Source organism: Aquarana catesbeiana, linkage group LG02, assembly GCF_042186555.1.
Source record: "Aquarana catesbeiana isolate 2022-GZ linkage group LG02, ASM4218655v1, whole genome shotgun sequence".
Taxonomy (NCBI): Eukaryota; Metazoa; Chordata; class Amphibia; order Anura; family Ranidae; genus Aquarana; species Aquarana catesbeiana.
In genome coordinates this window covers 605029111-605055363 of record NC_133325.1, presented here as the reverse complement: position 1 = coordinate 605055363, position 26253 = coordinate 605029111, and the positions used below count along the sequence as shown (strand labels likewise).

General features: G+C 39.9%; 1 protein-coding gene across 2 annotated transcripts in view; it reads right to left on the bottom strand.

The window, feature by feature from the left end:
- Nucleotides 1–26253, bottom strand: part of SRPX (sushi repeat containing protein X-linked) — a 166434-nt gene that overhangs the window by 2672 nt on the left and 137509 nt on the right. For both annotated transcript variants that reach the window (XM_073616347.1, XM_073616348.1), the window contains 5 exons: nucleotides 23413–23539; nucleotides 16303–16424; nucleotides 15617–15796; nucleotides 5133–5266; nucleotides 4524–4645 (listed from right to left, as the gene is read on the bottom strand). In XM_073616347.1, the coding sequence (XP_073472448.1) occupies nucleotides 4524–4645; nucleotides 5133–5266; nucleotides 15617–15796; nucleotides 16303–16424; nucleotides 23413–23539 (685 nt within the window). The remainder of the gene's footprint in view (nucleotides 1–4523; nucleotides 4646–5132; nucleotides 5267–15616; nucleotides 15797–16302; nucleotides 16425–23412; nucleotides 23540–26253) is intronic.

Here is a 26253-nt window from a genome sequence, read left to right as displayed (position 1 = left end):
GCGCAAACCAACCTATATATGCTTATTGCGATTTTTTTTTTTTTTTTTACCTAAAATATGTAGAAGAATCTATATTGGCCTAAACTGATGAATAAATGTGTTTTCTTTTAAAAAAATTTGGGATATTTATTATAACAAAAAGTAAAAAAAAATTTCAAAATTGACGCTCTTTTTTTTTTTTTTATAGCGCAAAAAATAAAAACCACAGAGATGATCAAATACCACCAAAAGAAAGCTCTATCTGTGGGAAAAAAGGATGTAAATTTTGTTTGGGTACAGCGTCGAACGACCGTTCAATTGTCAGTTAGAGCGACGTAGTGTCAAATTGTAAAACGTTGTCTGGTCAGGAAAGGGGTAAAATCTTCCGGGGCTGAAGTGGTTAAGGTGGTGGCACAAAACTGGTACACGTATTGAACAGGTGATGGAAAGTCACTATCCCTAATAACTTTCACATGGATCACCTGGGACTTTATGATTTTTCTATGATATGAACTATATGTTATGATTAATTCATTATATGTATACACATTAGCACTGAAGTGTATGCACTGGGTATGTGTATGTAAGGTCTGAAGTGTATGCACTGGGGCTGATCTGGGGTTGAAGTGCATGCAATGGGGATGATCTAGGGTTAGAAGGTATTGCAGTGGGGTTGATCTGGGGTCTGAAGTATATGCACTAGGGCCGTTCTGGGGTCTGAAGTTTATGCACTAGGGCTGTTTTGGGGTCTGAAGTTTGTGCACTGGGACTGATCTGGGATCTGAAGTTTATGCACTGGAGCTGATCTGGGGTCTGAAGTGTATGCACTGGAGCTGATCTGGAGAATGAAGTTTTTGCACTGGGACTGATCTGGGGAATGAAGTTTATGCGCTGGGACTGATCTGGGGAATGAAGTTTATGCGCTGGGACTGATCTGGGGAATGAAGTTTATGCGCTGGGACTGATCTGGGGAATGAAGTTTATGCGCTGGGACTGATATGGGGTCTGTAGTTTATGCCCTGGGGCTGATCTGGGGTCTGAAGTGTATGCACTGGGGCTGATCTGGGGTCTGAAGTGTATGCTGATCTGGGGTCTGAAGTGTATGCACTGGAGCTGATCTGGAGAATGAAGTTTTTGCACTGGGACTGATCTGGGGTCTGAAGTGTATGCACTGGGGCTGATCTGGGGTCTGACGTGTATGCACTGGAGCTGATCTGGGGAATTAAGTTTTTGCACTGGGACTGATCTGGGGAATGACGTTTATGCGCTGGGACTGATATGGGGTCTGAAATGTATGCACTGGGGCTGATCTGGGGTCTGAAGTGTATGCACTGGGGCTGATCTGGGGTCTGAAGTGTATGCACTGGGGCTGATCTGGGGACTGACGTGTATGCACTGGAGCTGATCTGGGGAATGAAGTTTTTGCACTGGGACTGATCTGGGGAATGACGTTTATGCGCTGGGACTGATATGGGGTCTGAAGTGTATGCACTGGGGCTGTTCTGGGGTCTGAAGTGTATGCACTGGGGCTGATCTGGGGTCTGAAGTGTATGCACTGGGGCTGTTCTGGGGTCTGAAGTGTATGCACTGGGGCTGACCTTCTGAGGTGTGAAGTGTATGCATTGTAAAGTAAAAAATTTGTTTAGGAATAATATAGCTGGTATATTTTTTTCCAGCCTCATGATATCAGCTAGATTAACTATCTTGTAATCTTCTAATCTGAAACTTTAACCCATCTACTCCTTCCTTTGGGAAAATATTTTCATTTTATTTTTAAATTCTCTATACCCCTGTAATCCAGACTTCCTTGTCCGACACCACAGGTAAAATATGATATCACTTTTTTCTATTGCAGTTAAATCAATACAACTTGATAATGGATCAGGCCAACTAATAATTATATTGTGAAGGAGCAGAAAAACACTGATTAGGTCAACCCCTGAGCTCTCCCCTCAGTACTGAGCAATGTAGTAAAACCTGCATGGCTTACAGTTTTGAATCATGCAGTGCTGGAAACTTCTAGAAGATAATATAAAAACAGACTGAACTACTAATTAAAATACATTTAAGGAAATTTTTAATACACACTTAATTAAATAGAAGGTGGGCTTATGTGTACAGCTCAGTCTTAACAATATAACAACAATGAATTATTTATGAAAGACAAGTTCTCTTAAATGTGTTATTAAAAATAGTATATGATATATTGGTTATCTTAACTAAATGTTTTCTTCAAGATACTGCATTGCAAAGTATTCCTATCACCTGACATTCTACTCTTTTGTATCCAACTATAACTATCCACAATAGCCACACTGTTGAAATGATTTCTGAGGAAAGGCTTCTGCACACGTGTTATACATCTGCCTCTCAGCCATTTACCATCTGTTACTTAAAAAAAATTAAAAATAGATAAAATGAATATAGTATGAACAGTGGATAGATCTACTATTATGACAAGTCTCTGCTCAGTCATGTACAAGCTCCATGTATTTTATGTGATCATTTAGCCTATCAGTGGCAAAAAATGCATAGTACTTCTAGGTATGGGGGAATATTTTACTCACTCCTCTTGTGACAATGCTATACATTTAGAAACAAGATAGAGCTTTGAACCTTGTGTAAGTTCCAAGTGACACCTTGAAGCCTACATAGGACCTACTTGTTTTTCTGATGGCAGAATTGAACAGTAAGCGAGTAGTTACATAGTAGGCGAGGTCGAAAAAAGACACAAGTCCATCAAGTCCAACCTATGTGTGTGATTATATGTCAGTATTACATTGTATATCCCTGTATGTTGCGGTCGTTCAGGTGCTTATCTAATAGTTTCTTGAAACTATTGATGCCCCCCGCTGATACCACCATCTGTGGAAGGGAATTCCACATCCTTGCCGCTCTTACAGTAAAGAACCCACTACGCAGTTTAAGGTTAAACCTCTTTTCTTCTAATTTTAATGAGTGGCCACGAGTCTTATTAAACTCCCTTCCGCAAAAACGTTTTATCCCTATTGTGGGGTCACCAGTATGGTATTTGTATATTGAAATCATATCCCCTCTCAAGCGTCTCTTCTCCAGAGAGAATAAGTTCAGGGCTTGTAACCTTTCTTGTAACTAATATCCTCCAGACCCTTTATTAGCTTTGTTGCCCTTCTTTGTACTTGCTCCATTTCCAGTACATCCTTCCTGAGGACTGGTGCCCAGAACTGTACAGCATACTCCAGGTGAGGCCGGACCAGAGTCATGTAGAGTGGGAGAATTATCGTTTTATCTCTGGAATTAATCCCCTTTTAATGCATGCAAATATTCTGTTTGATTTGTTAGCAGCAGCTTGGCATTGCATGCCATTGCTCAGCCTATCATCTACTAGGACCCCCAGGTCCTTTTCCATCCTAAATTAGCAGGAAGGTTCATGTTTGCAACTCTGGAGAGCAACAGTTAAGTTAACCTGTTGCTTTGCCCATGCAAGTTCAAGATTTTGCCACATTTGGTTTTGTAAAATCAAGCATAATCATACATCTTATGGTGGGAAGGGACTGAAAGAATCAGGAAGCCCTCCAAAAAAACAAAAACAAAAAAAGCCCTCCAACAGAATCAGTGCATAGCACAACATTCTTAGAACAGAAGGTATTCACATGACTCTTTCCACCACATATCACAAAAATAAGAGGAATATTCCTTATTTCATGACGGTGGTTGGAGATATACAAATAATTGCGTCATGCAAAAGTATAAAGCTCCTTACAAAAATCTATCTGCAAATTAGATGAAGGGGTAAATGTATAAATGTTAATTATGCTTAAGCTGCACCGGAAACTTGCCCTTTATCTAAAATTATTACAGAATATAGTAGCACACTTCCTGGTATGTAAGAGTGCTTAGACACTCCTGTGCCTACAGCTTCAAAGCTGTATATCTACAGTATGAGATCTAAGGCACTACTGCATCCGACTGCTAGCCTCAGGACATTTGGATTAAGATTTGTAGAAATCACTAATGTGCTTCTCACTGTTCTCCTTAGTAAAGGCTTGATGAAGCAAAATCTCTGCCTCTATCAAGATAGCCACCTTCATACGAAGATACAGTGCAGAACAGGACATGTTAGGCCACGAATGGAGGAAGATCAGTTGCAGGGAGTCCAAAGGTAATACTGGTGACTAGTCCTTTTACCTATGCTGGACTTTTTTTAGGCACAGCTCCTATAGTTCAGTTCTCCTTTAGGAAAGTGTCCAGAGCAGTATTATAATCATGAAAACTGCTAATATTTTCCAAGAAAATCTGCAAAATACACATTTTAAACTTTTACAAATAAGCTCCAAATCCCTGACCTTAAAGAGAGTTTTTGAGTATGTAGTCTCCTAATATTTACAATTGGTCTTTAAAAAGTTTCCGCACTTTTTTTAATATTTTCTAGAGTTAAACAAAGTGCAGAAACTTTTTGCAGAACCATAGTGTAATGTCACTGAACAGTGCCTTACCTGACACTTTAATTACTGACCTGTAAAGAAACCCTTAATGCATAGAAGCATTTTGTAAAATCACAGTACCTGAGTTGTAGTCCTAGTGCTGGGGGAAGTAGCATGCGTCCTATTCTTCCAATGTATGTTGGATATACACCAAATAATTCAATGACTGTCACATGCCGCAAGTCCAAGCCACACTGGGCTTGCTAAAAGCAAAGCAAAAGAAAAGCATATGGTTAAACATATGGTCAAGTGTAATGGACTTGTAGTCTCTACTCCAATGTTTAATTTTCTTTCATTAAGAATATTATATATTGTGAGGAATACATTCCACGCACAATGTCCAGACACATGAGATGCAATTCTGAGCAGGACATCACCAGATACATAACACGTATGATACACTCAAAGAAAAGCATTGGACATATTACTGTTAGGGACATGGGAGACTATTGCAAGAATGATATAGATAAGCAGAAATATAAAAAAATTCCTCTGAAACCAACTGTAAGTACCTACATATAGCATCCAAAATACCCTCTAGGGTAGTTATAACACAAGCCAAGAACCTATGGTATACCATACCTCTATGCGGAATTGTTTGTTATAGTTTAAGTCAAAAATATTGAAAGATGTTTAAACCCTCTAGCTCCAATCTGACATATACAATTGATTTTATTTATATGTTCATACCTGAAGTGTTCCAACTTGTAATCTGTAGTAAAAATCTGCAGCTGTTGGTGTGGACAAAACCACTATTCTTCGTTTTTCATAAAACTGATCGAGAAATTCAACTGCATTTCTCAGTACGACATTGATTTTCATAACTGTGTTAGACATAGCAAAGAAAATAATTATAGACATATTCTATTGAAAGCGTATCGTAAAAACAACTGTGGTAAATGGTATATAATAGAACTGGAAAATGATCCTATGAGTATTGTAAAGCTTTGTAGCTGGTCCCTAGCTGAAGGATTGCAAAGAAGTATCAATCATCTGAGATATCCCCCAAGGCTATCAGAACTTTTAGTCACCATCCCATGTGATTGGAAACTTTTAGCCAATTATATGTCCAACATCCTCAAACCAGACCTGTTAAGTACACTAGTCGATGTTCAGATATAATAATCATTCTAGCTCCCAAAATACTTTTTATTTTTTATTGATACCCATACAGTATGTACACAAGTTTGGGTAAAGCGTGCATAGTCAAAACTTTATTTTTAATTTTTCTTTTACATATTGTAGGTTTTACAGTTTTTTTGAAAGAGTACAGTGATAATGTGATGGACATACAAACAGAATATCCCAACATTATGTAGGTACAAAGAAATTTGTTTCAGGCATAGTATTTTTTAAGCGATATAGGAAGAAATAAAAAATAGATAGAGGGTGGAGGATAGTGAGAGATTTTGTTCTTGGTTGAGTATTTGTGTTGGTGATAGAAGGCTCTCACCTTGCAGATCAGTAAAGGGTAAGGCTTGTGCATGGACTTGGCCAGTGCTGGGATATATGGTTGGGGAGGTGGCAGGGAGGAAAGGAAATAAAAAAAAAAAAAAAAAAGGAGAATAAAAAGAAGGTACCAGGGTAGTGATAATTGATTCTTAATCAAAATAGTCTAAGGTTATTAGAGGTGTACCCCAAGGTTCAGAGTTGGGCCCTTTACTTTTTAATATAGCTACATTGTTGGTAAGGTTGAATAAAGACACCAGTCCATCCAGTTCAACGTACGTGTGTGTGTGTTTGTGTATTTGTATTTGTGTATGTGTCTATGTCCTCCACCATTTCCCATATCCCTGTATATTACCCATCTGTAAGATGCCCATCTAAAGGTTTTTGTTAAATTATCGACAGTCCCCGCTGACACCACCATTTGTGGAAGGGAGTTCCATATCCTTAGCACTCTAACAGTAAAGAAACCCCTACACATTTTAAGATTAAACTGCTTCTCGTTCAGCTTCATTGAGTGTACACGCTCTTGTTAAGCAACCTGAGACTGAATAATATTCTCCCTATGCTAGCATCACCATTTAGTTATGTGTATACTGTTTATCTAGGGAAAATAAGTATAATGTTAATAGTTGTGTCTCATAACTGAGGTGCTCCAATCCCCTTATTAGCTTTGTTGCCCTTCTCTGGACTCTCTCCAGTTCTAGCACATCCTTGCTGAGAACTGGTGACGAGAACTGGATAGCATACTCAAGATATGAGTGTATGGAAAGCAGGAGTAGGTATGGCGCTGCCCTAATGGGGTCAAAAGAATTTACTTCAATAGTAAACACTTGCTCTATTTGTTATTTGGTGAATCTTAAGTGTTACTTATAAGTATTAAACTGTAAATATTAAAAACGTGAATAAAAAGTTCAAATACCTACATGTGTTCTAAAATTGACATGAATAATTTGGGTCTTGGCTTGTGCTTGTGGCAAGGATATTCCTTATCTCATTATAGTATGGTTGAAACAAAAAATAAATAATAAATAATAAAGAATAAAGTGTCACCAAATATTACATTAACTAAATTCAAAATGACAAAGTGTAATCATGCAGCGGAAAAGAAAGTGCCACTATATATCATTAACTATTCCAGAAAAGCAAAGTGCTATGGTGCAAGTGAAATTACTGATATTCCAATAAAGTGACTAGTGCTAATTACAGAAATCACACATAAAAGTGACTGGTGTGCTTAGAACCAGTGTTTATGGATAGGTTCCATTAAGTTTGAAAAAGTTCTTTTGGAGTGGTTCTGAGGTATTCATTCTCTTGAAAACAAATTAGTATAGGAAAACTTCTTATCCAGGTGCCGACTCTTTAATGGTGTCTTATCAGCATACTCTGATTCTGCTTGCACTCACCGGATTTTCTTCCCCCTGCAGGGGTGCACGCAGTCACAGTATTTGCCACTGTGGAGCAATCCTGGATATTCCCGTTCTGTGCTCCACACTGTGCACCTTCCTATTACAACAATCCAGATGGTGTGCCAGAGTATGTCCAGAGTATGCTGATAAGACACCATTAAAGAGCCAGCACCTGGATAAGAAGTTTTCCTATACTAATTTGTTTTCAAGAGAGTGAATACCTCAGAACCACTCCAAAAGAACTTTTTCAAACTTAATGGAACTTTTCCTCTCCATAAACACTGGTTCTAAGCACACCAGTCACTTTTATGTGTGATTTCTGTAATTAGCACTAGTCACTTTATTGGAATATCAGTAATTTCACTTGCACCATAGCACTTTGCTTTTTTGGAATAGTTAATGATATATAGTGGCACTCTCTTTTCCACTTTGTCATTTTGAATTTAGTTAATGTAATATTTGGTGACACTTTATTCTTTATTATTTATTTTTTGTTTCAACCATACTATAATGAGATAAGGAATATCCTTGCCACAAGCACAAGCCAAGACCCAAATGATTCATGTCAATTTTAGGACACATGTAGGTATTTGAACTTTTTTTTTTTCACGTTTTTAATATTTACTGTTTAATACTTATAAGTAACACTCAAGATTCACCAAATAACAAATAGAGCAAGTGTTTACTATTGAAGTAAATTCTTTTGACCCCATTAGGGCAGCGCCATAGCTACTCCTGCTTTCCATACACTCATTAGTACATTCCACTCAGGTGGGATTATATATGTAGAGGCAGCAGCCCCATTTTAGGAGTAAATAAAAACACATCTAGCCATTGCGCGGATTTACCTTATTCACTTCATACTCAAGATATGTCTGAACCTCTTGAGTAGATATCCGTTGTAATTCATGCTAATAGTCTTCTTGTTGCAGCTTGGCATTGCATGTTATAGCTGAGCCTGTAACTACTAGGACCCCCCAGATCCTTTTCCATCTTTTATTTACCCAGGGCTTCTCCTCCTAGCGTGTAACTTGCATTTGTATTTTTGACTACCAAGTCAATCACTTTACATTTATCGATGTTAAACCTTATTTGCTGTGTAGTTGCCCACCCCACTGTTTTATTGAAGTTTTCCTGTAAAGTTGGTATGTTCTGTTGTCTGTTGTGAGGTTTATAAATATATTTATAAATTATATAGAGTTTTGGATTAAAAGTACCATTTCTGTATTTGCAGATGACACCAAGCTATGCAGTGGAATACCGTCCTTACAGAATGTCTCCAACTTACAAGCTGACCTCAATGCACTGTTGAATTGAGCAAATGTGGGGCAAATGAGGTTTAATGTTAATAAATATAAAGTTATGCATTGGGGCTAAAAATATGCATGCATCATACACACTAGGAGGAGAACAACTGGGAGAATCAACGGTGGAAAAGGATGGGAATGTTCTGGTAGAGCAAAGACTTAATAATAGCATGCAATTTCAAGCCGAGGTTTCTAAAGCCAGCAAAATACTTCCTTGTATTAGGAGAAGTATAGCCTCCAGAGAGAGAGAGATTATTTTGCCCCTGTATAAATCATTAGTAAGACCTCATCTGGAATATGCAGTTCAGTTTTGGGCATCAGTTCTCAAATAGGATATTGGGGAACTAGAGAAAGTCCAAAGAAGGTTAGCCAAACTGATAAGAGGCATGGAGGAGCTCAGCTATGAGGAACAATTAGCTGAATTAAATTAGCTCTATCTTGAGAAGAGGAGATTACCGTATTTTCCGGCATATAAGACAACCTTTTATATTTAAAAATATCCCCCAAAAATCGGGGGTCATCTTATACACTGGTATAAAATGGCACCCGCTGGATGTCAGCCCACTAGATGTGCATTAATACTGTATGTAGCTTCGGCTACATACAGTATACCACGCTGAGCCAATCACGGCGAGCGATGTATTCTATTAATGAATACAAAGCCTGCCCGGATTGGCAGAGATTGTAACATCATCAGCCCGTGCCTCTCTGACTCTCAAAGCCAATCTGAGCAGGCTTTGTATTCATTAATAGAATACATCACTCGTCATGATTGGCTCAGTGTGGTATACTGTATGTATATTGTATGCAGTATGTTATCGAATGCACTGATCGGAACCATCTCGCTTGGACAAAATCAAGCCTGTTCCGGCTACCCCTCGGCTCCTCTTCCTTCCACGGCCATCTCGCCATTTACCACCGGAGCTTTGGTTTGAGACCTCATTAGCTCACAGTCCCCTTATATCAGTGCCCCCTCTTCCTTAGAGATCTCCAGAGATCATAGAGCCCCCCCTTATAGCAGCACCGCAGCACCCCCTGCCCTCTTTAAGATCTCCATTTATATTGCCTTACCGGCAGGAATCAGGTACCGCTGCAAGCAAGGTGTGAGAGCCAAAGTTGGGGGGTGGAGCAGTTCTACAGATTTCTCCTGACTGCGTATACAGGGGCAGATGCAAAAAGGGTGACCAAGGCGGGCGGGAAGAGAGGCGCCGAGCGGAGGAACCAGAGATCGATTACAACAAACTGGCATAGCTAAGAATCCTCATTGAGTGGAGCACAGTGCCGGAAGTTCGGGACTTGGTCCGACACTGGCTTCATCCCCGATGGGTCAGCGGGGCAGACAGGAGAAGTGGGCGGAAGGAGGAGCAGCAGCAGCATTAGCAGCTCTCTCTCCTCCTGCTTGTGAGGGGAGGGTGGCAGTGTCAGTGCTGGCTCTGAGCGCCTCTACCTGGCTGTGATCTAGAGCTGTCAGTGAGCTCTGATCACCCGGTAAACAGCCCGCTATCTCTCCATGTAGCGGTGAGAGGACTTAGCACTGTGCTGATGGCGGGGGGATCTGCCATCAGCACAGCTCTTTAATTAGGCAAACTAGGCAGCCGTGAGGCCCCTGTGAGCGCGAGGCCCTAGGCAACCGCCTAATTTGCCTAATTAGAGAGCCGCCTCTGGGGGTCCATATAGTGAATTTGGTGCAGAGTTATAAACTTTAAGGTCATCACAAAGTACAAGGAGGCACTCTTTATGTGTGGAGAAAAAGAGATTTAACCTACGAATCCAGAAAGGCTTCTTCACAGTAAGAGCTGTGACAATGTGGAATAGACTCCCTCAAAAGCTGGTTCTGGCCAACTCAGTAGATAAAAAAAGCCTGAATTCTTTCCTAAAAGCACAACATATAACTGGATACTTTAAAGTGTAGGTATTAGCAGCAGGGGTAGTTTATTTAGGGAATATCCAATTGCCTCCTGAGAAATAAGGAAGAATTATTTTTCTCAGCTGAAGCAAATTGGATCATGCTTTATTGTTTTTTTCTTCTTTACTTCCTCTGGCTCAACTGTGGATATAGGATTGTGTATATGAAGGTTTTCTATGTGTGTGTTTTTCTATTGGTTGAACTGGATGGACTTGTGTATTTTTTTAACTGGCTAACTATATAACTGTGGTGGAAGCATCTTCTCCTCTCCTCAGTCTCAACACAGTTGACAGCAGCCCTCGGGATTGTAAGCAGTGTTAAATGGTAAAGAGTGTGTTGTTTGGGTTTAAATACGCCTGTTTCACACATGCTTCAGCTTGTATAAGAGCAGTGTGAACAAAGCATTTGCAAAGCTTTCAGCAAGCTTTGTTGAAGCTTTTAAATTGCCCTTCAGCTCCCAGTTTGTAAATGTTGAACACAGATCCTAATTGGAGAGCCGATTGCCACTTTAAACAAGCTGCTAGCAGGCTTCAGTACAAAAAGCAATTGTAAAGGTAAAATCTACAAATTAAAAAATAACAAACATGTCTATACTTACCTGCTCTGTGCAATGGAATTGCACAGATCGGCCACTAACCTCCTCCTGGCCACTTTTCTCTGTGCAGTGCCCCTATGGGAAACTGCTTCCCATGGGAACACTCATGTTTGCTCGCTCCCGAGCCCCTCTGCTGCATCTATTGACACAGACAAAGTCACTGGCTTTGAATGACAGTACTAGAAGCCAATGGCTCCTGGTGCCCCAGCAAAGCTAGCAGGACCCGGAAGTGAGGGGAGAGAAGAGCTGCAGACATCATCAGCGCTGGATCGAATGAGGGCTCAGGCAAGTAAAAGAGGGGGGAGAGGGAGGGAGGAGAGTTTTTTTACCTTAATGCAAGGAATGCGTTAAGGTAAAACATATTTAGGCTTTAGAACCACTTTAAGGCCGGCCATAGACAAAGTGAATTTCTTTTCTGCAAACAGGGTTGGAGGAAGCCAATCAATCAACTTGGGTACATTCAAGCCGCCCATACATGGTTCAAATCTCAGCAGGATCAGCAGGAACCACTGCTGAACCGGCCAAGGTTTGAACCGTCTATGGCCGGCTTATGGCGGTGGTTTTTTTTTTTTTTTTTTAGTTTTTTTTTTTTTAATCATAAGTGTATGTTTAAGTCTATGTGTCACATCATAAAAACTAAGGTTGTGAGTTTTTCAGGCTTTGGCTATCATCAGTTTGGTAGTGGTAAAATAGGTATAGTATTTAATAGGAATTAGAACCCCTGTCAGCTGATCATACAAACAGAAATATATGCGCTATAGTGGATATAGAATAGATGCCCAGATAATATATGGCATGTTTACAAAGGTACAGTAAATCCTGTTTTACTCCCTTCAAGCTGTTTTGTTTTGCGATTATTAACAAGCAGCAGCTGCGCATATTACTGAAATGCATTGTGATATAGGAGAACAAGCTGATTGATTCAATAGCTGCACTTCACAGTTAATCCTATGAGCCACTTGGGGATAAAGCATGGCTACCCTTGTCAACAGCCTAGGGGAAATTGAGAATAATAAGATAACATATCCTACAGTTACACTAACAAGCTGCATATTGTGTCTGTTATTTGCATTTAAGAGATAGGGAATATTAACTAAAACACAATTTAAAGAACATAACCTCTGGGAAAATACGTTTTTTTATTTTTTTTTTTAATGAAGGCTACATATCAATTGTTTACTAAACAAATTATATAATAAATGTGCCCCTTTGCTGTCTATATAAAATGTTGCCTTATATTGTCAAATTATAATAAGGCCTAAAGAGATGACCTACCTTCTTTTTTTTTTTAACAGGTGAGGTAACTTAGCTTTAGTTAATACTCCTTGATGTGCTTATCTGTAAAGCTAATCTGCTCACTAATTGAGATACTGAACTAACGATCACAGATTGCAGAAATATCACACATAACAATGCTTTTGGGACCCTGTGTTGATAGAAGCAATTCTGATGGCACATAACAGTATAGTGATAAAAATTTGTCATCCATTTAATGAACACAACCATCCTGAGAGCTGAAGTAAGAACTTTCTAAAAAGTCTGGCCTGGATAGTTGGATCGTGGCATGATCATTACTAAGGGATCAATCCTACTAAAAGCAAACAGCCCATGAATTAGTGAAAAGTACCAAGTCGGTCAATGTTCGCATTATTGCTGTCATTTCAGTTTGGGGACAATCACAACTGTTTGGAATGTCCAGGCAAAGAGCAATGAGAAGAGCTCCTGAGTAAGTGCTGATTTACAAATAATATTAAATTACATCAACTGCTTAACATTTGACAATAGAGCACACATGTAAAAGTGGTTCCTCTAAAACAGTTATTCTCAACCACAAGGCCATGGTCCAGTACTGGGCTTCAGCCTTCCTCCTGCCAGGCTCTGGTTTCTTGTCTGCTCTGACAGCTATACTTAAACCATTGGAGCAGATAGGGGCCATGGTTTGGCAGGCGTGCAATGTCAATGCATTCTCATTGATTCCTAGAGTAAGTGAGGAGAGGCAGGGATCCTGCTGGCCAGCTCTGGCTGTCCTGGGTGCCTGACAGTCCCAGCAGAGGTGTGCTCTCCAGGCTCAATCTCTCCTAGTAGTACAGAGTAGCAGCCACAGCTAGCTAGAGAGAGGTTTGTGGCTTTGGCCTTGTCCTGGGAGTTAACAGGAATTCCTGGACAGCACTGATCTTGATGTCATGGAGGATACTGCTGGTGCCTGTCTGTGCAAACCCAAGCCTGCAACACTACAGTGGAGTCCCAGTTAGAGACGGGAGTCCCGTCTAAAGCAGGAAGGGGGGCAGGAGCTTGTTGATCAGGACAGAGCTTGAAAATACACAAAAGCATCCTATGGTTACCAGATTTTACTAAACTGTAGCGCAAATGGTAAGCTGGCAGGGAAGCATGCAATCTACTGCTAGGATGTTGTGTGTGTGCAGATCTGGGGTATGGCCAGTTTGGAGTATGTACTCACTTTCACATTCTCCTACTGGGCTTCTATTTGAGATGCTGGGCAGAAATGTCTGCTGCATTACATTAGAAATGAGAATTGAAAATATGCACAGAACTGGAGTTGTAGTCGGTAGGAGCCAATCAGATTTCAGTGTTTATTTTTGGGAAAACATGAAGTTGATTGGTTGCTGAGGGATACAACTGCTCAGAGTAAGGAAAGTTTAGAATAGGGTCATCAACAGGTTGATTTTAATCTACCCATTGATTGTGGCCCTGTTGGGGCACGAAAGGTTTTTGAAGAATTTACTGGGTCTTGGTCTCCCTAAGATTGGGAACCACTGCTACAGTATTTCACCTTATATATCGCTGTCAGTTTCCTCAGCACTTTACACATATATACAGTATTGTACATTAACATCAGTCCCTGCCCTCAGAGAGCTTACAATCAAAGGTGCCTAACTTACATTCATACACTGGGGCCAATTTAGACAGGAGCCTATTAACATATCAGCATGTCTTTGGAGTGTGGGAGGAAACCAGAACACTCTGTAATGCCCCGTACACACGAGCAGAATTCCGCTCAAGCTTGCCTTGCATACACACGGCCACACAAAAGTTCTCTGAACTTTCGACCGTCAAGAATGTGGTGACGTACAACACTATGACGAGCCGAGAAAATTAAGTTCAATGCTTCCGAGCATGCGTCGAATTGTTTCTAAGCATGCGTAGGAATTTTGCACGTCGGAATTTGTACAGACGATCGCATTTTTGGATAGGAACTTTACCCAAGCAAAAATAGAGAACATGCTCTCAATCTTTTGCTGGCTGGAATCCCGCCAGCAAAAGACTGATGGAGCATACACATGGTCGCATTTTCCGACAAAAAGATCTCATCGGAGTTTTGCCGGTGGAATTTCCGATCGTGTGTACGCGGCATAACACATTTACCTTGCCAGATCTTAATAGATTTATTTTATTAAGAACATGACCAGTGCGATTACCGCAAATTATAGCTTTCCTCCCAAGAAGCAAGCATCTATTTGGCTGCATAATGTTGTCTTCTTAGATATTTATTTTTAATGCTGTGGGATTTTGTTTTGTACAGCTTTGGTCATTGTGTAAAGGACCAAAATAAGTTAAATCTGTAAGCTCCTGAGATCAGGGTAATGGTAATGATGTGAATGTATTAAACTAGTTAACATGGATAGTCACACAAATGAATGCGTCCTAATAATCTTTTTTAAGGCAAACATTCATATTTCGATAGTAGAAATATATTTCAGCTAAGAAGAGTTCTCAATCAGATTGATTTCTTGGTTTGGGGCTTTTTTACCTCACTAAGAGATTAAATTGCAATATTTTATTTCTCCCATTGTTCCCACAAGGCCACAGTAATGGTGTTATCATAAAATGGGTCTGTTTTATTTTGTTATACTGCATCGCAAAAGAAACCATCTCAGAGTGTGACATCATCGTTTGGCCTGTAATGGTCCTGACAATTGGGCAAAATTAGGAGTTCTGATAAGGATTTCTCATTACTAAATTACCTGAAATTTATGTAAATGAGATTCAACTTGAAAATGTGATGTGCATGTGATGTGTATGTGATTCAGCGTGAAAACGGCTACCCAGAATGGAAGCATTGCATTTTGGTTGGATGGGCCATAAAAAACATAAATGATGAACGATAATAATGGCATCAAATAAAACCTTACTATATTACACATACTTTAGTGGAGGTCACCTAACGAACAGCATAATGGGATACAAGGATTCAGTACATATACTGAAACAGCTCATCAGTTCTCAAAAATCCTGATTGCCCAGAGTCAGTGATTTGTAACAGAATTATTGATATTAGCTTGGAGGTTCCTCTGGGGCAGAGACTGATCAGAAATAGGAACAGTTGTTATTCTGTAAAAGGGTTTTAGTATTTGCTGCTCCTAGCCATTAATAATACATTCTAAACAGTAATAAATTCTAATAAACAGTAAATTCTATTGAATACAGTATCATGGCATAACTTGTATTGGTTATTAAAAAAATATACTGTATATATATATAGAGAGACTTACAGGAACATGTTGGATCAGACCCTGTCCACTCTGAATTGAACTGGCACACACGCGCTGGGCTTCCTTGGAGTTCATAACCACCAACGCAAAAATATTCACAGGTTGCACCATAGTTATCGCCAGCTCCAGAACACTTGATGTACCCATTCTCTGGGGCATTCAGCTTAACACAGCGCCTGACTTGGGAGAAAAGTAAGCAAATTATGTAGTGAGCAACAATTAATATTGGCCATTTATCAAATGTTTCTAAACATATAAAACCTGGAATATTACACAGCTAAAAGCAACCCATGTGTATAGAGGACAGAAATCACCTATGTCTACATTATGCAAGCCCCTAAAACATTTAAATGTATATTTTATGATTTTACGTATATTTTGTATCCCCACGTAATTGTTTACTATCTCTAAACAACTTTAAGCACCTCCCTGTGTATGTGTTTGTCATCTATTTCTATACCATATTGCAAGACCCTAAGGGTATTTGGATTGTGAAATTGTTTAGTGAACTGATGACATATATTACAGCTGTCAAGTGCAACCCAATGCATTTAAATGTCCTAAATGTATTGTATGATATGGTTTTTCATACAGTAAAACAAGTGATAGGCAAAATAACTCCTCTGCAACTTAATCATTAACATATGTCTGCTTACAAAAAAGAGACTACTTCCATGTTTACATACCTCTGACTCGCACATTAAATTTACATGATGCCTTGTTCTCTGCCCTATCATACACAGTGTACTGGATTCTGTGGTCTCCTTCTGGGAATTCTGACCCCGATGGCAGGCCTTTTAATATCACACTGTAAGAAACAGAGTCAGCATAATCAACTTGTCTGTCCTATTAATGTACTGTATAACACAAGGGCAATGAAAAACTGCAGGCAGGGAAGTAGTAATGTTATTACCTTGCTCTTAAAAGAATTTCTGTCTACAAGAAAAATGTACTGGCTTCATTTAGTCATTTAAATGGTAAAGCCTTGAGTTCTTCCATTTGTGAGCAGAGGTTACTTTCTGCAGAGGTATGATGTTTTCATTTGCCCCTTGCTTCACTGTAATATACATACTAATGGGGAAACTGCTCTGGCTGGCAGGGTCGTATGTACTGTACACTAAGTCACTAGTGGACCATTGCCTAGGCCAGCAGGGTTATAGGGGGCAGCATCAAGCCTCAAAATATGATATTTGATCTTATTGAAAATATGAAAATTGATCTTATTGTTGTTTTCCCTTTTCTGGGCAACTATGTGCATTCATGGCTAAATTTGGCAATAGAATTATAGGGGGAAAAGGGTGCAAAGTTTATTGAGTCTGAAGGTTATTGTGGACATTTGAAACCATCTCTTCTTTTATTTTCAAGCAAGTGCTAGTATATTTTCATTCTAAAGAGTTGGCAGTATAGCAAGATCTTGCAAAACTACAAAAGTTTATTGACACCTCGGATGAAATCTGACATAGCAGTCCTGGTCTGCCAATAAACTTTTGTATTTTTGGAAGGTCTCGCTGGCGGCTGACTCCTTTGAATGGAACATGGTCAGAGGTTAGACTTGGAGGCCAGTCACTAAAGCGGTAGAGAGGCTCCCACTGACCAGCAGGATAGGTATACAAGCAGGGCAAGATATGGTGAAAAATACTCCTGCGCTTGTGAGGCAGTTTGCTGCAGTAAAAGGGTAGTATTGTAGAAAGTGGAAGGATTGGAGGAGATGATAGATTGTGTCCCGCTGCCTTAACTGACCAGGGGTGGTCTGGAAAGGACTGTATGGTAGGAGGTAGATGGAAGGCGCGTGATCAGACGTTTACATCAAAACATGTATGGTTTAATCATGTATAGGGAATACAAACATATAAATATTGAATCATACAAATACTACATTGCATAAAAACAGGTAACAAAATAGGCACTAAAAAATTAATTAAAATTGGGGTATGCCCATGTTGAGGCAAGTATTTAAAAAGGGCTGACGCGTTTCGAGGGTAACCTCTTCATCAGAGCCAGGAGAACAGGAGCACAGTCTGTATGGGCAGGTAGGCTGACATGTGTACATGGAAAGGAGTGGCTAGTAGGAGGGGATGTCCTGTGGTGGATAGTTGATTATTCCAAGTTCCATACTAGTCCATGTCCAGGTTTTCTAGGTGGGATATAAACCGGGACAGTACATACCGTACACTACAGACCTGAGACGTAAAATACATTTACAATGGAAATAGCATTAAAAGAGGTCAGAAGTATAGACCTTAAAATCATAAAAAAAAATTAATAATAGAAAGAATACTAGTAAAAAAGTTACCATATCACTATAGGGAATTCGTGATAGGTAGTGGACAATTGAAACACAGAACATGAGAATCAAATTCAATTATATAAATATGTGTATAAACAAACACATAGGACATATACATATACATATACATATACATATATATATATATATATACATAAAAGGGACATAAAAGATGCACTGTGAAATGTTGAGAGGTGTTGTCTCACCACATGGTGTAGCCAGTTGTGCTTATGTACAAAGGACATGCGTGTGAAGACAACTCTACATCATGATCCTGTATCAGGATCATTACCATCATACTTTGCCATCCCCCCCCCCTCACAGTCATCACCCCCCCATCCGCCCCCCCCTCTCAGTCATCCTCCCATCCGTCGCCCCCCCCCCTCCCTCCGGATCATCACCTTCACTCATCTTCTTCCCAACATACAGTATACCTTTTATACCTCGTTACTTCCGTCCCCGCAGTAAATATATAACCCCTCCCCACATCATTTATTTCTGCCGCATTCACACAACCCATACAGCCCACTACGTAATATTCTACAATCTATACTTAGTTACACACTATATTCGCGTCACAGCACTGTACATGGTAAATACTGATTATAACAATAGCTTTTTCACTTCTCTATACACATTACTGCCAGCACACTTGTGGGTGTGTGTGAGGCTCTGTGCATCTGATTCCTGCATATTTTCGTGCCAGCGCACTGAGCACAATTTCCCCCTGTGCCTATTACCACCCCTCCACTCCCCTCTGAGCCGTCCTTCTCTCCAAGCTCCTCTCAGGGGCTCGCTGATGGGAGCCACACGAGCCTGCCGTCTATTACGACGGCTCGGCTCAGGCACAAAAAGTTCCCTGTCAGCCCGCCCTCCCCTGCTAGCTGACAGGAGACACGTCTAATGCCTCTTGGAACGCACGACCATGCCCACTCACACGCCGGTGTTCTGCCGAGAAAGTTCCGCTCGGCGGATTAGTTCCCCCCTCTACTGCGCATGCGCAGTAGAAGCCGGCGGAAATAGCCGAAGCGGAACAGCTGAAAATCAGCTGTACACGGCGCCTGTAAGAGGGCCCCTCGCGGGCTCGCTTCGCTCGCCACGCTTCGGGCACGGCCTCGCTGCGCTCGGCACTTTTAGATTCCCCCTCTAGGTCCACTTGGATAGTGGGGAAGGAACCTGGACCCAGAGCGCAGGCGCCGTGTACAGCTGATTGAAGCGTTTGAGCTTCGGCTATCTCCGGCGGCCGACAGTAGTACGTACTGCGCAGGCGCTGCGCCTGCGCAGTACAGGGGGGGAACCTATCCGCCGAAGGAACTTATTCGGCAAGACACCGGCATGCATTCCAATGGCAAGCCACACCCACCCCCTCTCGATGGCTACACTCATTCCCAGCCCGCCCCCGGACCCGTCCCCCAGAGATTTTTAAACCCCCCTACACGCTCTCATCATAACACCTGCCTATCCCGAACAGAGAGACGCATCTTGTTCGAGCGTCCACGGCTGCAGCTACATCAGGGGCGCCTCTTCCCCCCCTCCGGTTTCTAGGATTACACGGCTCTCCACCCCGGGGGGATTTTTGGGACTACAGCCACTCCTACATATCCACTGGAGACAGGTCAGCCACAAGGTCTCTCCACCAACTTTGTACCTCTCCTATCCTTTTAACCCACCAGTGCTCTCCCCCCCCCCCCCCTTTTCTGGTTACATTCTGCTGTTCCCCCCTGCTCATCCCCTGTTTTCACCACAGGCATATCTGACAGCCAAATACCATCACAAAGGAAAATACAGTTAATATACATTCCCATTACATTCGTAGGTAGGTGCGATCCCTCTTTTGGTCTACCTGTCTGCCACTTCCACTTTTTAGCCATCAGTACCACTATATTCCCACAAGCATCCACTTCAGTTACTGTCTGCCATCATGCTGCACAAACTGTTTATTCCCACCCTACTGCTATAACACATCCTCAACATAGGCACATGATTTGTGTTTATTTAGGTGGGCTCTATTTCTATATGTCCTCTTATATATGTATATTTACATGTGTTTTCATGGATTTCTATGTATATGAATACATCTTTGTCTCTTGCACAATCGCACGGTCATCTCTGTGCCCCTATTTTATGCTCTTTGTGAGCATCGGCATACATCCATACCTGTGTGTTTACACAGTGATTCACGTGCTGGCAGAGTTGTCTTCACACGCAAGCACAACTGGCTACACCATGTGGTGAGACAACACCTCTCAACATTTCACAGTGCATCCTTTATGTCCCTTTTATGTTTATATTTATATGTATGTATATATATATATATATATATATATATATATATATATATATATATATATATATATATATATATATATATATATATATATATATATGTATATATATATATATATAATGTATATGCTCTATGTGTTTGTTTATACACATATTTATATAATTGAATTTGATTCTCATGTTCTATGTTTCAATTGTCCACTACCTATCACGAATTCCCTATAGTGATATGGTAACTTTTTTACTAGTATTCTTTCTATTATTAATTAATTTTTTTATGATTTTAAGGTCTGTACTTCTGACCTTTTTTAATGCTATTTCCATTGTAAATGTATTTTACGTCTCAGGTCTGTAGTGTACGGTATATACTCTCCTAATTTATATCCCACCTAGAAAACCTGGACATGGACTAGTATGGAACTTGGAATAATCAACTATCCACCACAGGACATCCCCTCCTACTAGCCACTCCTTTCCATGTACACATGTCGGCCTACCGGCCCATACAGACTGTGCTCCTGTTCTCCTGGCTCTGATGAAGAGGTTACCCTCGAAACGCGCAGCCCTTTTTAAATACTTGCCTCAACATGGGCATACCCCAATTTTAATAAATTTTTTAGTGCCTATTTTGTTACCTGTTTTTATGCAATGTAGTATTTGTATGATTCAATATTTATATGTTTGTAGTCCCTATACATGATTAAACCATACATGTTTTGATGTAAGCGTCTGATCACGCGCCTTCCATCCACCTCCTACCATACAATACAAGCAGGGCATCCTCGCAGATGACACGGGCTCTTCCGAGGTGTGGGGTCTAAGCACTAACAGGTATTCACCAGAATTCCTGATGGTGAAGATGAATTTTGCTGTGTATTAGTACCAGATTGCAATCCTCAGGATCTCTCCACCAGGAGGTGAGTAAACTGGGGTCCAGTAGCAGATATAGCAGGTAGGGATCAAGCAGATCTGTTGTCAGTAAACAAGCTAAAGGTCCGTAAGAAGAGGTTGCAGGTTGGGATCAAGCAGTAGTGCAGTCTAGGAATGAGCCAAAGGTCAGTAACAAGTGACTGCAGGTTGGGAACCAAGTGGAAGCATAGTCGAGAAACAAGCCAAAGGTCGGTAACGACCAGTAGCACAGATACAGACAGTAGCAGGAGCGACATGAGTGCGATATTGACTGGAGAGACCACAATAGTCTGGCAAACAGGTGGCTCAGCAAGAAGAAATACTGCTAGAGGTTGCAGGTTTAGATCCCAGTCCTGACATTTACTATTGGATTGTTAACAGGTACAACAGTCTGAGCAACGCCATCCCTCATTACAGAGCTTGGGTGAAGTTGAGCAAAAATTTTGCTATTACCAGTATTATTATTTTTTTATTTTTTTTTTAATAATCACATGGCACAAGTGGTTGAAATTGTAAGAAATAATTTTATGGTTCAAGTGTTCCTACGGCAGCACAATGTCTAAAAACAATAACAACATTCTTTAAGCAATACACCTTGTAAAAATACGTGTAAGTTCTAAGTAATGAAATATTACATCCTTAATCATCTTTTGCAGGTATACTGTAGAAAAAAATTACATTTATAAATTCAGAGCTATAAAAGATCCTTTGGTTTACAATAGTGCACTTGTACACTGTGTAATCTGTACACTGCTCATTGCTCCTTAATTTATTAAATAAATGGCCAAACATCACAGTTGATTTATCACTCTGTATATCGTTAGATGATACAGAGTGCAGATTCTTGCAGAGAGTAGTAGATGTGCCCAAGAAGAGAACAAAAAATCTTGAGTGAAAGTATAATATAGACAAAATTTGCATTGAACCCTTTGTTTTATAACTAGTCATACCCAAAAAGTAAGTACCACACTCACTGTAAAAAAAAAATTGAAAGATACACTTAAGGTGGATATTCTCTAATGCCTACATTTTCAACAAATTAACTGGATAGTTTATTGGGAATAAAAACACAACACATAACTTTGCAACACTTCTATTGGGCAAAACACTTGATTGTCAAGTTGGAGACAGTTGCTTAAATTCCCTTAAGGTTAAATTTGCACTTCAAAGATAAGGATGATTTTGCAAATGCTGTGAAGGATACCAAATGCTAGGTACCAGGAGAGAAAAATCATCAAACAATAGGATTTTTGTCTAAAATCGGATTTGGAATGGAATGGAGATCAAGCCTGTGGTTATAGAACCCAAATTGGTCTCACAATACAAATCTAGGGGTTATCAGGTTACCATTTAGATTTATGGTTTACTGTACAAGCTATTTGACAAAACTTCATATTTTTAGTCCTCAGACATACAGTATGTCACACTGACATTTAGGACCCACAATTAAAAAAAAAGGTTGATCACCTCTTGATTATAGGACAAGAACAAGAGTCTACAAAGACTGGCAATCTGCTCAGTGGAAAGCTGTGCAATATTACATCTTTACAAAAAAATTGATACGTTCACTAATGAGAATATTATAAGAGATATATATGTAAATGTCCACAGAGGACACATACAATAAAATAAATACAATTTCAGGATATGTTTTGTTGCCTGTGTTCTACTGGAGAGATTTCACTTTACTTCTTAGAAATGAAACGGGAAATGAGAGAAAATCTTTCTAAAGTTAATAGTATTCCCATCTTAGACAACTTTCAAGGAAATAGGTGTCCCCATAGGAGGGTTTTTGGATTTCCACTTGTTTTCTGTCTCACTGACTATGGTCACCAGTACAAATGGAGAGGTGAATTTCTTCAGGGGGAGCACAAGAGCAATAAAGTCTTGACAGAGGTAATAATCCTTTTTGCTTGGTATTAACATCTTTAACATAGCCAAAAAGGATTACAATAGACTCAAAAATACGGCTGGCCATTACAAAAGTGTCATATTTTGTAGAGATTTAAATAGAAGCTTTGTATTAATTATATTAATAATGGATATATATATATATATATATATATATATATATATATATATATATATATATATATATATATATATATATATATATATATATATTATATATACCCCGTTTGCCTTTCATTTCTATTTTAAACTGAATGGACTGTTTTACAAGCTGAAGGTTCACAATATACTTTAAGTTTTTGCTTTTACAGTTTATTGCTTATTTGGGGTCTTCTTGTTATTAATATTGATTTCCAATGCTGTCAGTCACAAAGTAATGACTTTTATTTCCCAACAAGCTTACTCTGTTAAAATTCCATCAGCAGTGTCTCGTCCCTCGGGAGTGTCCCAGAAAACTTTTGCAGTCAGTTTATTAGGCTCAGCTATTTTCTCCTTTACACTTGGACACTGAATCCTTGGTGGCTCTAAATCTGAAAAGACATCACATAAACACCATGAAATATGAGATATGCATGATAATGAAAATCTAATAACCATCGAGGAAGCTAAAAAATAATGACACAATGCAAGAAGCAAGAATGTGCAGTTCTCTATAGCAACTAGTAAAAAATTAGCTCTCAAGAGCCAACTGCTAAAAGCTCATTTTTGATAGGTTACTGTGGGATGGCATACAACACCATTTTTTTTAAAGAATATAATTTAGTAATTCCAATGTTTAGCTGATGCTGCATTATGTAAATCTTGAGATACATCTATGAGGGTACAAAAAGACTCTCTCTGGATAACCACTAAGCAATGAATCAATATTCATAAAACAGTAATGGGTAATATGCTCCATAAAACATTTGTTGTCGGAATTTCCACCAACAAATGTTTGAGAGCAGGTTCTCAAATGTTTGGTTTTTCTTGTCAGGTTTTTCTTGTTCTCAGAAATTCCGAGCGTGTGTACACAATTCCGACACACAAAAGTCCACGCATGCTCGGAATCCAGCAGAAGAGCCGCACTGGCTATTATACTTAATTTTTCTGGCTCGTTGAACGTGTTGTACGTCACCGCGTTCTTGATGTTCGGAATTTCCGACAACATTTGTGTGACCGTGTGTATGCAAGAGAAGTTTGAGCCAACATCCTTCGGAAAAAAATTCACAGTTTTGTTGTCGGAAAATCCTATCGTGTGTACATAGCTTAAGTGTAAAGCTGCGTACACACGGTCGGATTTTCCGACAGGAAATGTTCAATGTGAGCTTGTTGACGGAAAGTCCGACCGCGTGTATGCTCCATCGAACATTTGCTGTCGGAATTTCCGCACACAAATGTTTGAGAGTAGGTTCTCAAATTTTCAGACAACAAAACTTATTGTCGGAAAGTCCGATTGTGTGTACACAAGTCTGTCGCACAAAAGTTCACGCATGCTCTGAATTAAGCAGAAGGAGCTGCACTGACTATTGAACTTTCTCAGCTCGTCGTACGTGTTGTACGTCACCGCGTTCTCATGTTCGGAATTTTTGGCCAACATTTGTATGACCGTGTGTATGCAAGACAAGTTTGAGCCAGCATCCTTTGGAAAAAAATCCACGGTTTTGTTGTCGGAAAATCCGATCCTGTGTACGTGACATTAGGGGCAACCTAACTTTCTACCTGTAACATTTTACTCCTGAAGAATTCCCTGAAATTTTATCATTCTCTAATGATTGGGTCATTTCATGTTAATTGATGAGAGAGCAAAATAACTACATTTCTTAGAAAGAAAATGTTGACAGGTTGGGTGATCAGCAAAGATAGATGAAGACAAAAAATGTGCCAGTTTCTACATGCCTACCTAATTAGTGCTTCCTGCAACAAATTAATAAAAATGGTCCATATCAATTTGTTGCATGGTGAATTTAGTGTGCCAGATTCCATTGGCATCATCCTTAATGTTCTTTTTCTCCTCTGCCGCCTGTACCTCACTGGTTGTGTATATACATCTATTTCCTCTTCTTGCTGCAGTGTTGATGCTAACGGCTCCTCCTCACTAGTATTTACGCCTCTAGTAATGGTGTATATCTGGGAACTGTTTTTTTTTTTTTTTAAATTAGAACATTAGTGCAAGTGCTTCATTATTTTGAAGAATGCAATCAGATATTTATGGAAAGTCTCATACAGCACACCAAGACATGGAACTGGGTATTTTCAATTTCGCCCATGAGGGAAAAGGGGGGTTAGCCTTATATGGCCCCCCCTTTGCACTATGGGGCCGCGGCGAGGGCAATTTAATCAATTTAGGGGGTAAGTTTATTATTATGGTGGCCCCATTTGCAGATTAGGGCTGGCAGGATTAGTTATTATTTAAGGGTTAGGATTGATCAGTTTAGTCAGGTGACAATAGAATTTTCTAGAAGCAGCAGGTTAAAGGCTATATAAGGAATCAACTGACAGGATTCCTTGCCAGTTGCCAGAGAAGAGGATTCTGCAAGGAGCTCTGAGCGGGAGTTTTTGAATTTAGTAACTCCTGTCAGCTCAGGCATAATGTAAACTCTTATTTGTCAACTATTAGAAAGAGTGGAAACAGCTGGAGGTGAGGAATGGATTAGGCAATGCTTATCATTACCGGAAAGCCAAGCAGCGGGAGTGTAAGCGGTATGCACAGCGGAGCTTCAATTTGGGGTCTTGGATAACTTTGCAGGAGTGTGCGGAAACTGATATATGCCCGGTTAGGGTGTTGAAGGCTTTTTTGAAGATTAGGCCAAATTTTCAAAGTGTGTTATTTATACATAATAATGGTTCACCACTAACGAGTTATCAATTCTCAATGGTTTTAAAACAATGTATGTGTTATTTAAAGCTAGGACATGTAAGGATAACTACCCATTCTTTTCGCATCGGTGTGGCTACAGAAGCTGCTCGGATGGGTTTAGAAGGTAGTAAAATTAAGAGAATAGGTAGAGTCATATAAACTTTTTATTCGTCCTTGTTAACATAAATTTTGGTTTCAGGTACCCGGATTATGGTATGGATTGTGGGCCACTCATATATATTCTGGGCACAGAAAAGAGCAGCAGATAGGATATACTCAGAGAATCTGGGCTTGGATCCATCTTTATTCTGCATTAATTGGCATGGACTTAGGGGTGTGGTTTGGTATGATTTAATTTTTGAATTAGGTAGGCTTTATGCCAGCTCTCCTCCTCCTAATATCCTAATA